At 45.6% G+C, this 15631-nt stretch overlaps 1 protein-coding gene across 5 annotated transcripts in view; it reads left to right on the forward strand.

Moving 5' to 3' along the window:
- The window catches only part of KIF3B (kinesin family member 3B), a 59557-nt gene that overhangs the window by 19902 nt on the left and 24024 nt on the right, over nucleotides 1–15631 (forward strand). For 2 of the 5 annotated variants that reach the window (XM_010352768.2, XM_030915110.1), the window contains exon 2: nucleotides 13492–14959. In XM_010352768.2, the coding sequence (XP_010351070.1) occupies nucleotides 13556–14959 (1404 nt within the window). In that variant the 5' untranslated portion in view covers nucleotides 13492–13555. Of the gene's footprint in view, nucleotides 1–4106; nucleotides 4126–10689; nucleotides 10710–13491; nucleotides 14960–15631 lie in introns of those variants that run through there. The other 3 variants (XM_030915111.1, XM_030915112.1, XR_004052711.1) reach the window with 3 other exon arrangements.

The following is a 15631-nucleotide window of genomic DNA, read 5'->3' on the forward strand; positions in this document are numbered from 1 at the left end:
TTGCTCATGTGGTCTTTGGCTTGGGCTGCATTTCAGACACTCTGAGTATTTGAACCCTGGGCCAGGCAGTTGGCAGGTGGCTGCCTGATCTGATCTTACAGGACATTGCTTTGGAATGCATTGATTTGAGGTGCATTAGTATGCACTCTGTGTGCCCACAGGTTGCACCTCCTTGCAGGGTTGTTCCTGGGGAATTGCCAAACCTCTATTTTTTTCCCATTTGGAGATACCATATGCTCATTAAAGAAAATTTGGAAAATACAGAAATGTTGAAAGAACAGGGGAAATCACCTGTACTATTACCCAGGGTTGACCACTATTGATGTTTTTACGTGTCTTTATTTTTATATAATTGTGACTGCATACGGTAATTCAATTTTGTAAACTGCTTTTTCATTTATGATAAGCACTTTCTATGTTATTACAGGGCTTCAGCAAATGGCATTTAAAAAGATAGGCTAGGCCGGGCGTGGTGGCTCACGCCTGTAATACCAGCACTTTGGGAGGCCGAGGCGGGCGGATCACAAGGTCAGGAGATCGAGACCACGGTGAAACCCCGTCTCTACTAAAAATACAAAAAATTAGCCGGGCGTGGTGGCGGCGCCTGTGGTCCCAGCTGCTCGGGAGGCTGAGGCAGGAGAATGGTGGGAACCCGGGAGGCGGAGCTTGCAGTGAGCCGAGATCTCACCACTCACTGCAGCCAGGGGGACTGAGCGAGACTCCGTCTCAAAAAAAAAAAAAAAAAAAAAGATAGGCTAGTGTGTCAGGCCTTTCTTAGTCAAATCATACATACGTGAATTTGGTCATAGACAGAGATGTCTACAAGAGCCAGCCAGGAAGTATAAATGAGCAAAGCATGCTAGATGTGAAACAGGAGAGAGTAGGGTTGGGGAGGATTCCTATTGCTGCCACTTGGGGTTCAGGTCAAGGGCTGTCAGATACTCCCATGTTTCCAGAGAAATGTAATTTTTTTTTTTTAATATGAAATTGTTAGGCTGGGTGCAGTGGCTCACGCCTGTAATCCCAGCACTTTGGGAGGCTGAGGCGGGCAGATCACCTGAGGTTGAGACCAGCCTGACCAACATGGAGAAACCCCATCTCTACTTAAAAAAATACAAAATTAGCCGGGCAAGGTGGCGCATCCCTGCAATCCCAGCTACTTGGGAGGCTAAGGCGGGAGACTCACTTGAACCTGGGAGGCGGAGGTTGCAGTGAGCCAAGATCATGTCATTGCATTCCAGCCTGGACAACAAGAGTGAAACTCGATGTCAAAAAAAAAAAAAAAAAAAAAAAAAAATTGTTGTTTTTTTGAATTAAAAAAAAAAAAAGAATTCAGGCCTGGTGCAATGTCACCAGTAATCCCAGCACTTTGGAAGTCCAGGGTGGGTGGGTCACTTGAGGCTGGGAGTTCGAGACCGGCCTGGCTAACATGGCAAAAACCCAGCTCTATAAACAAATACAGCAGTTAGTTATGCATGGTGGCGTGAGCCTGTAATCCCAGCTACTCAGGAGGCTGAGGCAGAAAATCGCCCGGGAGGCAGAGGTTGCAGTGAGCTGTGATTGCGCCACTGCACTCCAGCCTGGGTGACGGAGTGAGACTCTATCTCAAAAAACAAACAAAAATTCAGAGAATAATGTAAGAAATAGAATCAACAAAGTAAGAGAAATGTTAACATTTTCTCTTATAAGCTTGAAACCTTCCTCTGTTTTTGTTTTTTAAGAGAAAGGATAAAATATTACAGATAAAGTTGAAATATCCTTCCCATCTCTGCTCCCATTATCCATACTTCCCATTGCCCAGTTTGGACAGCCACTATCATAAATTATTATATATCCTTCTATCTCTTCTCCCCTCCCCTCCCCTCCCCTCCCCTCCCCTCCCCTCCCCTCCCCTCCCCTCCCCTCCCCTCCCCTCCCCTCCCCTCCCCTCTCTTCAGAGACATGGGCTCACTCTGGAGTGCACTGGTACAATCATGACTCACTGTAACCTCCACCTCCTGGGCTCAAGTGATCCTTCCAGTTTTCTGGAGTAGCTATAGGTAGTAGGCCACCATGCTGGGCTAATTTTCATTTTTGGTAGAAATAGGGTCTTGCTCTGTTGCCCTGGGTGGTCTCAAACTTCTGAACTCAAGTGATCCTCCTACCTCAGCCTACCAAAGTGCTGCAGTTACACAGGTGTGAGCCACTGCACCCATCCTATCCCACTTTTTAATACTTATACATACATAAATGCAAATCCATGAGCACCGTATTATTTTGTAAGTTCCTAATCATAACTGTCACTCTGCAGCTTTGTTTCTCACTCAAGCCTATTTATTTATCCATATTAAATATGTAACCCTAATTCAGAGGTTGACAAACACTTTCTGTGAAAGGGCAGATAGTAAATATTTTAGTATTATAGTCCATATTGTCTCTCTTGCGACTACTCAACTCTGTTCACCTCTGTAGTTAATGCAGCAGTAGATAATATGTAAACTAAGGGACATTGCTGTTCTAATATAACTGTTTACAAAACCAGGATCTGGGTCAGATTCGTATCATGGGCTGTAATTTGCTGACTTCTGCTCTAATTTATTCCTTATATCTTAAAACTACTGAATGGTGTATATATATATATATATATGTGTGTGTGTGTGTGTGTGTATATATATATATATACACACACATATATATTGTTGTTGTTATTATTATTATTATTATTATTATTTTTTTTTTTTTTTTGAGACGGAGTCTTGCTCTGCCGCCCAGGCTGGAGTGCAGTGGCCGGCTCTCAGCTCACTGCAAGCTCCGCCTCCCGGGTTCACGCCATTCTCCTGTCTCAGCCTCCCGAGTAGCTGGGACTACAGGCGCCCGCCTCGTCGCCGGGCTAGTTTTTTGTATTTTTTAGTAGAGACGGGGTTTCACCGTGTTAGCCAGGATGGTCTCGATCTCCTGACCTCGTGATCTGCCCGTCTCGGCCTCCCAAAGTGCTGGGATTACAGGCTTGAGCCACCGCGCCCGGCCATATTTATTATTATTTTTTTGAGACAGAGTCTGGCTCTGTCACCCAGGCTGGAGCGCAGTGGCACGATCTCAGCTCACTTGCAACCTCTGACTTCTGAGTTCAAGTGATTTTCGTGCCTCAGCTTCCTGAGTAGCTGGGATTACAGGCGCATCCCACCACGACCGGCTAATTTTTGTATTTTTTTTTTTTTTTTTTTGAGACGGAGTCTCACTCTGTCGCCCAGGCTGGAGTGCAGTGGCCGGATCTCAGCTCACTGCAAGCTCCGCCTCCCGGGTTTACGCCATTCTCCTGCCTCAGCCTCCCAAGTAGCTGGGACCACAGGCGCCCGCCACCTCGCCCGGCTAGTTTTTTGTATTTTTTAGTAGAGACAGGGTTTCACTGTGTTAGCCAGGATGGTCTTGATCTCCTGACCTCGTGATCCGCCTGTCTCGGCCTCCCAAAGTGCTGGGATTACAGGCTTGAGCCACCGTGCCCGGCCAATTTTTGTATTTTTTAGTAGAGATGGGGTTTCGCCATGTTGGCCAGGGTGGTTTCAAACTCCTGACCTCAGATAATCCTCCCGCCACAGCCTCCCAAAGTGCTGGGATTACAAGCGTGAGCCACCACACCAACCATATTGTTTATGATATGAATATACCATATTTTATTATTCAATTCCCCTATAAATGGATGTCTAGGTTGTTTCTAGTTTTTTTTGCTTGCTTTTTGGGACAGGGTCTTCCTCTGTGACTCAGGTTGGAATGCAGTGGTGTGATCCTGACTCACTGCAGTCCTAACTTCCTGGGCTTAAGCAATCCGCCTGCCTCAGCCTCCCAACTAGCTGGGACTATAGGCATGTGTCATCATGCCTGGCTAATTTTTAAAGATGGGGTCTCCTTCTGTTCCCAGGCTGATCTCCAACTCCAGGGCTAAGGCGATCCTCCTGCCTTGGCCTCCCTAAGTACTGGGGTTATAGGTGAGAGCCCCCACACTTGGTCTGTTTTGTTTTGTTTACAGATAGTGTCTCCCTCTGTTACCCAGGCTGGAGTGCAAGTAGTGCTATTATAGCTCACTACAACCTCCAACTCCTGGACTCAAGGTATCCTCCTGCCCAGCCTCCCAAGAAGCTGGGACTACAGGTATGTTCTACCACACCCAGCTATATTTTTTAAATTAAATTTTTTTTTTTTTTTTGAGACAGTCTCGTTCTGTCGCCCAGGCTGGAGTCCAGTGGCGCAATCTCGGCTCACTGCAAGCTCCGCCTCCCGGGTTCACGCCATTCTCCTGCCTCAGCCTCCCGAGTAGCTGGGACTACAGACGCCCACCACCATGCCTGGCTAATTTTTTTTGTACTTTTTTAGTAGAGACGGGGTTTCACTGTGTTAGCCAGGATGGTCTCCATCTCCTGACCACGTGATCCGCCCGCCTCGGTCTCCCAAAGTGCTGGGAGTACAGGCGTGAGCCACCACACCCAGCCAATTTTTAAAATTTTTTTTAGAGATGGTCTCACTATGTTGCCCAGGCTGGTCTTGAACTCCTGGCCACAAGGAATCCTCCCACCTCGGCCTCCCAAAGTCCTGGGATTACAGGTGTAAGCCACCACACCCAGCCTGTTTCTAGTTTTTCTACTATGATAACCATGCTGCAGGAAGCAATCTTGTCTATGTTTTCTTGTGCACATATACAAAGCTTTTTACTAGGATGTACATGTATAGAGAAGTGAAATTGCTGAGGATTTTGTTGTGGTTGTTTATTTTTACTTTTGGAAGCAAGGCAAGACCTAGCACCAGGCTGGAGTGCAGTGGTGCAGTCATGACTTACTGTAGCCTTGACTTGGGCTTATGTGATCCTGTCACCTCAACCTCTCGAATAGCTACGACCACAGGCAAGCGGCACCATGCCCAGCTAGTTTTTAAATTTTTGGTGGAGATGGAGGTCTCCCTGTATTGCCGAGGGTTCATGTTCTTTTTTTTTTTTGTTTTTTTTTTTAAGACAGAGTCTCACTGTCACCTAGGCTGGAGTGCAGTGGTGATCTCGGCTCACTGCAGCCTCCACCTCCTGGGTTCAAGCAGTTCTCCTGCCTCAGCCTCCCAAGTAGCTGGGACTATAGGCACGTGCCACCACACCCAGCTAATTTTGGTATTTTTAGTAGAGATGGGGTCTCAGACTCCTGACCTCGGGTGATACGCCCGCCTCGGCCTCCCAAAGTGCTGAGATTACAGGTGTGAGCCACTGCGCCCAGCCCATGTTTTATTTATTTATTTATTTATTTATTTATTTATTTATTTATTTATTTTTGAGACGTAGTTTTGCTCTTGTCACCTAGGCTGGAGTGCAATGGCACAATCTCAGCTCACTACAACCTCTGCCTCTGGGTTCAAGCGATTTTCCTGCCTCAGCCTCCCGAGTAGCTGGGATTACAGACACCCGCCACCATGCTTATCTAATTTTTGTATTTTTATTAGAGACGGGATTTTACCATGTTGTACAGGCTGGTCTCAAACTGCTGACCTCAGGTGATCCACCTGCCTCAGCCTCCCAAAGTGCTGAGATTACAGATGTGAGCCACCACGCCCGGCCCATGTTGTTTTAAATCCCAGGTGGGCCAAATAAAATGTTTCAGATAGAATGTAACCAGTTTGTGACCTCTCTCTTAGGCTTTCCATAGGAAGCCAATAGTTACTGAGAATCCAATTCATACCTAGTTCTGGACTTTGAGGTGAGACTCTGTGACTGCTAGCAGGGTGAGGATGCATGAATCTAAAAACAAAAGAGTTGGAAAAGGGTCTGGAAGAGTGTGGCTGCTGTGACAAATGTGCATTTGATTTCCTCAGCAGATAAAAGAAATGAGGTTGGGGAATGACTCAATATTTCATGTTCAATAACCATTCAAACAGTGGGTGTTAACATTGAATGACAAGTTCTAGCAGAAAAGGTCTTCAGGATGAAGGCGATGAGCTGCTGATCTGTGCTTCCTTCTTTCCTGGCAATTCTGTGAGTTTCTTTAAAGATTTATCACTCTGTAATTAGACCCACTGGAAGAATAACAAAGGTAATAAAGAATGAGTATCAGGGCATCCTTCCAAGAAAACTCTCTCCTTTGAGGAAGACCCAGAATAAGATTTTAAGCCTTGGTGGCAGGAAATTAACTTAGTCCGTTTTCCTAAAAGAGTGTGTCAATAATACATGACTAGTTCAGTCTAGCTGGGTGAGTTCAGAAAAGAAACTGGTGTTCTGTGTTCAGAGTTGAGGAGATTTAATTAAGGGGACTCATGCTTTGGGAATTCCTTCCTTTTTAAAGATTTTAAAGATTAATGTAGGTCATTATCATGCCTTTGTTTCTGTCATTTTGGAGAGCTCAAAAAATACACGAGGCTATTACAAATCAGCTGAACCTCAAGGTCAGCTTGCTGCAGGCTTTCTTCTTTTCTTTCACAGGCTTGGAACCCCATTGTTTTGACAGGTAGAAGTTGGACAGCTCCGCCTTCTCAAAAGTCCTGTAATACAGAAGAATCAGTCCTCTGCACTGACCTGTCTCCCTGTCCTGCCCTGCCATTCAGTTTCTCTTACTCTTTCAGGTCTAGGATCTTGTCTGGCAGGCTCATGCACTGCAACAGAGGTCTTCCCAGAGGATTATCAGGGGCTGGGATTTTCCCTTTGCACCTAGATCAGCTTTGGCAGGCCTCTGTTGAAATGGAGGGAGAGACAGGCCGTAGCTCAGGAACCATTCCCCTGAAATGAAAAGATGCAAGAAACTGGGTATTCTAACATCTGTCTCTTTCTTCCCATCTGGCAAAATTCTAATAGCATCTAGAAGAAGCTTGTCCATCCGCGGCCCAGGGTGGCTTTGAATGTGGCCCAACACAAATTCATAAACTTTGTTTAAACATTATGAGATGTTTTTGCAATTTTTTGTTTAACTCATTAACTATCGTAGTGTTAGTGTATTTTATGTGTGGCTCAAGACAATTCTTCTTCCAGTGTGGCCCAGGGAAGCCAAAAGATTGGACACCCCGATCTAGAAGATAACTAATACATTCCTGAAGGGCTTCCTTTTGCATAGTTTTCTTTACATGGCTTGAGATTTAGTTCTTATTGAACATCAATTAGGTATTTAGATCTCAATTTAATCTGAATTTGTTTTAGGATGATTGTTACAAATTGAACAATAGAAATGTTATTTTAGAGTGGGCACTGTGCCTCACGCCTGTAATCCCAGCACTTTGGGAGGCTGAGTGGGGTGGATCGCCTGAGGCCAGGAGTTCGAGACCAGCCTGGCCATCATGGTGAAACCTCGTCTCTACTAAAATTGCAAAAATTAGGTGGATGTGGTGGCAGGTGCTTGTGATCCCAGCTACTTGGGAGGCTAAAGCAGGAGAATTGCTTGAACATGGGAGGCACAGGTTGCAGTGGGCTGAGATCACACCACTGACTGCAGCCTGGGTGACAGAACGAGACTCTTGTTAAAAAAAAAAAAAGTTATTTTAGGCTGGGTGCAGTGGCTTGTAATCCCAGCACTTTGGGAGGCCAGAGCAGGGGGATAACCTGAGGTCAGGAGTTTGAGACCAGACTGGCCAACATGGTAAAACCACATTCCTACTAAAAATACAAAAATTAGCCATGCATGGTGGTGGGTGCTTGTAATCCCAGCTACTCGTGAGACTGAGGCGGGAGAATTGCTTGAACACGGGAGGCAGAGGTTGCAGTAAGCCAAGATTGTGCCCTTGCACTCCAGCCTGGGTCACAAGAGCAAAACTCAGTCTCAAAAAAAAGAAAAATAAAAAAAGAAATGTTATTCTAGTGATGTTTAATGAATAAAATTAGGCCTCATCCTTAATCTCTGGAGTGACCCCCTCACAAGGGTTTTGGATGAATCTGTATTGTTATTTTAATATAGCTTTATATTGGTTTACAAAGTACTTCCACCCTTATAAGCACCTCTTAGTCTCATAATCATCCATAAAAAAGAAGAATTGCACCTATTTTTTCAGATTTTACAGAAAATGGGTTCAGAGAGGTTAAGAGGTCTTCTGTTTCTTCATTCTAGACAACAATATTTTATTACATGTAACAACTAGAAGAAATATGAAAAGCAACTTTTTGTGTTTCCACTTGCTTAGCGGCAGAACAGTCTATGACGATCAGTGGTGGAATATGTTGATGCTGTCTATTTATTAAGCCACAGCATTTATGCCCAAGTGGCCCATCACTGCTTCACCTTTTTCCACCATGGGAGAATGGCCAGAAATAGGTCATTCTCACAACTAAAAAGAATGCTGTCATTGTTCTGCATATTTTTTAAAAATTGCAATTGCATATATCCTTTGATTCAGCAATTCCACTTCTAGGAATTGATGCTTACAGATATACTTTCCCACACATGAATGATTGTGTGTCCTAGGTTTTTCACAGCAGAATATCAGAAACAGCTGAAGTGCATCTGCAGCAGTGACATAAATTATGGTATATGCATACAGTAGAGTATTATGCTGCTGTTGCAAAGAATAAAGCAGCTCTGTGTTTACCCAGGGAATGAACTCCAAGGACACGGTTTATTATCGTATATAATATGTTTGTGTAAAAAGGGAGGGGATAAGTGTGTATTACCTATTTACTTATTATGTATCAGTGATTAAAAATCTAATAACCCTTGTCTGTGGGCAGCAGAACAGGGTGGCTAGAGAACAGGTTACAGAGAGGGAGAGACCTGTCCCTGAAGGGCCTTTTGATAAAAAACAAAACAGCCAGGCATGGCCTGTAATCCCAGCACTTTAGAAGGCTGAGGTGGGTGGATCGCCGGAGGTCAGGAGTCAGAGACTAACCTGGCCAACATGGGGAAACCCTGTCTCTACTAAAAAAGAAACTACAAAAATTAGCTGGGTATGGTGGTGGGTTCCTGTAGTCCTAGCTACTCAGGAGGCCTGAGGCTGGGGAATTGCGTGAACCCATGAGGTGGAGGTTGCAGTGAGCCAAGATAGCACCACTGCACTCCAGCCTGGGGGACAGAGGGGAGACTCTGTTTAAAAAAACAAAACAAAGCATGAATTACATGTTTTTAAAAATCCCTGCACTTAGTCAGGTGTGGTGGTGTGCACCTATAGTCCCAGCTACGTGGGAGGCCAAGGTGGGAGGAGATCACTTGAGCCTGGGGGGTCAAGGCTGCAGTGAGCTGTCATCATGCCACTACACTTCAGCTGGGTGGCAAAATGAGACTGTCCTTTAAAAAGAAAAATTAAAAATTCCTGCACTGAGATTTATAGGAGTTTGGGGTCTTCATATATACTGGTAAAGTACTCTGACCTGCTTAACTACCTAGCCCCACCCGAAGGACCCATTTAATCCTTTCTTCTGCTCCCTGAGTTTTCCAGCACCAAATGAAACTCTCTCTGTTTTTGTTTTTACTTTATAAAATTTTAACACCTCCCCCCGCGCCCCCCCCCTTTTTTTTTTGGAGACGGAGTCTTGCTCTGTTACCTAGGCTGGAGTGCAGTGGCATAATCTAGGCTCACTGCAGCCTCTGCCTCCCAGGTTCAAACAATTCTACTGCCTCAGCCTCCCGTGTAGCTGGGATTACAGGCATGTGCCACCATGCCCGGCTAAATTTTTGTATTTTTTTTTAGTACAGATGGGGTTTCTCCATGTCGACCAGGCTGGTCTCGAACTCCTGCTCAGGTGACCCACCCTCCTTGGCTTCCCAAAGTGCTGGGATTACAGGTGTGAGCCACCATACCTGGCTCCATTTTCTTATTTGCATTCCAATTCTATTAAATTTATTGATTGATTTTGTATTTTTAGTAGACCGTGGTGGCAGGTGCCTGTAATCCTAACCACTCAGGAGGCAGAGGCAGGAGAATTGCTTGAATCCAGGAGACAGAGGTTGCAGTGAGCCGAGATCACACCATTGCACTCCAACCTGGTCAATAAGAGCAAGACTCCATCTCAAAAAAAAAAAAGGAAGTCATTGCCGGGTGCGGTAGCTCACACCTGTAATCCCAGCACTTTGGGAGGCCGAGGCAGACCAATCATGAGGTCAGGAAATCGAGACCATCCTGGCCAACATGGTGAAACTCCATCTGTACTAAATATGCAAAAAACATTAGCTGGGCATGGTAGCGTGTGCCTGTAATCCCAGCTACTCGGGAGGCTGAGGCAGGAGAATCGCTTGAACCAGGGAGTCGGAGGTTGCAGTGAGCTAAGATCTCGTCACTGCACTCCAGCCTGGCAACAGAGCAAGATTCCGTCTCAAAAAAAAAAAAAAAAATTGTTGATTGAATGAGTGATTTTTGTGTAATGCATTATACCACATCCTTATTTATTTGCACACATTTTACACAAGCCAGTTTTTATTGATGATTGTGGGATTGAAAAGTATTTTTAGCACAAGCTAGGATATTCAAACACTACAAATGAGTATACTGTGAAAAGTTTTTCCTTTTTTTTTTTTTTTTTTGTTTTGTTTTGTTTTTGAGACGGAGTCTCGCTGTGTCGCCAGGCTGGAGTGCAGTGGCGTGATCTCAGCTCACTGCAACCTCCACCTCCCAGATTCAAGCAATTCTCCTGCCTCAGCCTCCTGAGTAGCTGAGACAACAGGTATGCGCCACCACGCTCAGCTAATTTTTGTGTGTTTTGTAGAGACGGGATTTCACCATGTTGGCCCAGATGGTCTTGATCTCTTGACCTTGTGATCCATCTGCCTCGGCTTCCGAAAGTGCTGGGATTACAGGTGTGAGCCACCATGCCTAGTCTTTCCTCTCTCTTCAATCTTCTGAGTCTCCTAGGCCCACAGTTCCCTTGCTAAGTCTGCTACTGTTACTATCTTTAGAAGTATACTTCTAACAATATTGTATTCATATCAAGCGTATAACATGCATATATCCCCCCTTTTCTTATGTAATGTTTGTTTTTTAAATAGAGTTTATTTTTAGAGCAGTTTCAGGTTCACAGCAAAATTAAGCAGAAGGTACACAGATTTCCCACATACATCTGCCTCCACACATGCAAAGAGCAGTGTGAGCCACCGAGGCTGGTCATTATGGACATCTCCTACCAGAGTGGTACGTTTGTCATAAGTAACAGACTTACATTGACACATCACCACCCAAAGTGCAAAATTTACATTAAGATTCATTCTTAGTGTTATAGCTTCCATTTTTTCACACTATGTAAACTATACAGTACACACTATCACCTACTGTTTTTCACTTAACAACATATCTTGGTATAGGATTACATTTAGATTACCACCTTTTTCATAACTGCATAGGATTCCACTATACAGAATATATTTAATTTAATCAGTCTCTTCTTGATGGGACCTGAGGTTGCTCACAATCTATTGCTACCACAATAATATCCTTGTATATATGTCATTGTTTAAGATCTGTATCTCTAGGATAAACTCTTAGCAGTATAATTGCTAGGTCAAAAAGTATATGCATTTTAAATGTTGATAGATAGTTCCAAATTGCTCTACCCAGAGGTTGTAGTATTTCAACAGGTTATAGTAGTTCAAGAGGATATAAGACTTTTTTTGATTTAAGAAAAGGTTTCATTCTGTTGTGTAGGCTGGCGTGCAGTGACACGATCATAGCTCACTGCAGCCTTGAACTCTGGACGCAAGCAATCCTTCTGCCTCAGCCTCCTGAGTAGCTAGGACTACAGGCACACATCACCACCCTGGCTAATTTTTAATTTTGTATTTTTATTTCACTTTATTTATTTTGAAACAGAGTCTTGCTCTGTTGTCCAGGCCAGAGTACAGTGGCGTAGTCTTGGCTCTCTGCAACTTCCACCTCCCAGGCTCAATCGATTCTCATGCCACAGTCTCCTCAGTAGCTGGGATTATAGGCACACGCCACCGCGCCCAGCTAATTTTTGTATTTTTCATAGAGACAGGGTTTTGCCATGTTGGCCAGGCTGGTCTCAAACTCCTGACCACAAGGGATCCATCACCTCATTCTCCCAAAGTACTGGAATTACAGGTGTGAGCCACCGAGGTTGGTCATTATTTTTATTTTACTTTTTTTTTGAGATGGAGTCTTGCTTTGTCACCCAGGCTGGAGAGCAGTGGCACGATCTTGGCTCACTGCAAGCTCCGCCTCCTGGGTTCATGCCAATCTCCTACCTCAGCCTCCCGAGTAGCTGGGACTACAGGTGCCTGCCACCACGCCCTGCTAATTTTTTGTTTATTTAATTGAGACAGGGTTTCACCGTGTTAGCCAGGATGGTCTCGATCTCCTGACCTCGTCACCTACCCACCTCGGCCTCCCAAAATTCTGGGATTACAGGCGTGAGCCACTGCGCCCAGCCACTTATTTTACTTTATTATTTATTTATTTATTTATTTATTTATTTTGAGACGGAGTCTCGCTCTGTCACCCAGACTGGAGTGCAGTGGCCGGATCTCAGCTCACTGCAAGCTCCGCCTCCCGGGTTTACGCCGTTCTCCTGCCTCAGCCTCCCGAGTAGCTGGGACTACAGGCACCTGCCACCTCGCCCGGCTAGTTTTTTGTGTTTTTTTTTGTTTTTTTTTTGAGACGGAGTCTCGCTCTGTCGCCCGGGCTGGAGTGCAGTGGCCGGATCTCAGCTCACTGCAAGCTCCGCCTCCTGGGTTTACGCCATTCTCCTGCCTCAGCCTTCCGAGTAGCTGGGACTACAGGCGCCCGCCACCTCGCCTGGCTAGATTTTTGTATTTTTTAGTAGAGACGGGGTTTCACCGTGTTAGCCAGGATGGTCTCGATCTCCTGACCTCGTGATCTGCCCGTCTCGACCTCCCAAAGTGCTGGGATTACAGGCTTGAGCCACCGCGCCCGGCCTACTTTATTTTTAAGATAGAGTCTCACTCTGTCATCCAGACTGAAGTGCAGTGGTGTGATCGCAGCTTACTGTACCCTCAACCTCCTGGGCTCAAGCAGTCCTCCCATCTCAGCTTCCCAAGTAGCTAAGACTAGAGGCATGGGCCACCATGCCTAGCTAATTGTTTTTTTATTTTGTTTCATTTTGTTTTGGAGAGATGGGGGCTCACTATGTTGCCCAGGCTGGTCTCAAACACCTGTACTCAAGTGATCCTCTGGCTTCAGCCTCCCAAAATGCTGGGATTACAGATGTGAGCTACTGTGTACAGCCTAATTTAAAAATTTTTTGGAGACAGGGTCTTGCTGTGTTACCCAGGCTGGCCTCAAACTCCTGGTCTCAAGGAATTTGCCTGCCTTGGCCTCCCAGAGTGAGACCCAGACTTAAAAGATTTCCAGCAGCCTCAGCCTATAGCATAAGATCAAATATTGATTGAGAGGAGGATGGGCTCACCAACAATACTGGTGGACTGCAGTTTTTCATTTTTACCACTGAAGCTGGTTAAGATCCTGTGAGGAAATACACAGTGTGGTAAAGTTATCAAATATGGCTGTCAGGTTAGCGAGATGAAGACTATTTAGGTGTGTCAGCTTCTGTCAGGCAGCCCCCAGTGACAACGGTACTGTGTTTACTTACTTTTGCTTTTTTTCTAGGACCTTAGCATCCTGAGACATTTTGAATTGACACCCCTCAAGATTGACTGGATCAGAGTTCATCATGTCAAAGTTGAAAAGCTCAGAGTCAGTCAGGGTGGTGGTTCGCTGTCGCCCCATGAATGGCAAGGAAAAGGCTGCTTCGTATGACAGAGTGGTGGATGTGGATGTTAAACTGGGGCAGGTATCTGTGAAGAACCCCAAAGGGACAGCCCATGAAATGCCCAAGACCTTCACCTTTGATGCCGTCTATGACTGGAATGCCAAGCAGTTTGAACTGTACGATGAGACGTTCCGACCACTTGTTGACTCGGTCCTGCAAGGTTTCAATGGAACCATTTTTGCCTATGGACAAACTGGGACAGGAAAAACCTACACAATGGAAGGAATCCGTGGTGACCCTGAAAAAAGAGGAGTCATTCCCAACTCATTTGACCACATCTTCACCCACATCTCTCGATCCCAGAATCAACAGTACCTGGTCAGGGCTTCTTACTTAGAGATCTACCAAGAGGAGATCCGAGATCTGCTCTCAAAGGATCAGACCAAAAGGCTTGAGCTCAAAGAGAGGCCTGACACAGGAGTGTATGTGAAAGACCTGTCTTCCTTTGTCACCAAGAGTGTGAAGGAGATAGAGCACGTGATGAATGTGGGGAACCAGAACCGTTCTGTCGGTGCTACCAACATGAACGAGCACAGCTCGCGTTCTCATGCAATTTTCGTTATCACTATCGAGTGCAGCGAGGTGGGCCTCGATGGTGAAAACCACATCCGTGTAGGGAAATTGAACCTTGTAGATCTTGCTGGCAGCGAACGGCAAGCCAAGACTGGCGCACAAGGGGAGAGATTAAAAGAAGCTACCAAGATCAACCTCTCCCTCTCCGCTTTGGGTAATGTCATCTCTGCTCTGGTGGACGGCAAAAGCACTCACATTCCGTATCGGGACTCAAAGCTTACCAGGCTCCTCCAAGATTCCCTTGGTGGCAATGCTAAGACTGTGATGGTGGCCAACGTGGGGCCTGCTTCTTACAACGTCGAAGAGACTCTGACCACTCTGCGATATGCCAACCGTGCCAAAAACATTAAGAACAAACCAAGGGTCAATGAGGACCCCAAGGATGCCCTCCTTCGAGAATTCCAGGAAGAGATCGCTCGGCTCAAGGCCCAGCTGGAAAAACGGTCCATTGGCAGGAGGAAGAGGCGAGAGAAGCGGAGGGAAGGTGGTGGCAGTGGTGGGGGTGGGGAAGAGGAGGAGGAGGAGGGAGAAGAGGGTGAGGAGGAAGGGGATGATAAGGATGATTACTGGCGGGAACAGCAAGAAAAACTGGAGATTGAGAAGCGGGCCATTGTAGAGGATCACAGCTTGGTTGCAGAGGAGAAGATGAGGCTGCTGAAGGAGAAAGAGAAAAAGATGGAGGACCTGCGGCGGGAGAAGGATGCTGCCGAGATGCTGGGCGCCAAGATCAAGGTACCATACCTGTACCCCTCCTTAGGCCCTTGCCCCATCAGTGCTTTTGCTTCATCAAACAATAACAAAAAACGTAACCATATGAGGGATGATGTCTCTCTCAGTTTTGGATTTCCAACAGCCCATGATACCCAGTACTCAATAAACCTTTGTTTAATTGACATGAATGATTTTTTCACATTTACAAAAATGAAAATTGAATTCATAATGAGAATAATTATTACAAATGCACGTAGTAGAAAGAACAGCAATAAAAGTAACACCATGTACCCCCCACCCAGTGTAAGAAATAGAACAACATCCGTTTTTCTTTCTTTTTTTTGAGATGGAGTTTCACTGTCATCCCCCAGGCTAGAGTGCAGTGGCGTGATCTCGGCTCACTGCAACCTCCGCCATCTGGCTTCAAGTGATTCTCTTGCGTCAGCCTCCCGAGTACCTGGGATTACAGGTGCCCGCCACCACGCCTGGCTAAGTTTTATATTTTTAGTAGAGATGGAGTTTCACTATGTTGGCCTGGCTGGTCTCAAACTCCTGACCTCAGGTAATCCACCTGTCTCGGCTTCCCCAGGTGCTGGAATTACAGACATGAGCCACCGTGTCCGGCTTTTTTTTTTTTTTTTCCTCTTTTCTTTTTTTTGAGACAGGGTCTTGCTCTGTCAACCCTGGAGTGCA

Source organism: Rhinopithecus roxellana, chromosome 13 (genome assembly GCF_007565055.1).
Source record: "Rhinopithecus roxellana isolate Shanxi Qingling chromosome 13, ASM756505v1, whole genome shotgun sequence".
Classification (NCBI taxonomy): domain Eukaryota; kingdom Metazoa; phylum Chordata; class Mammalia; order Primates; family Cercopithecidae; genus Rhinopithecus; species Rhinopithecus roxellana.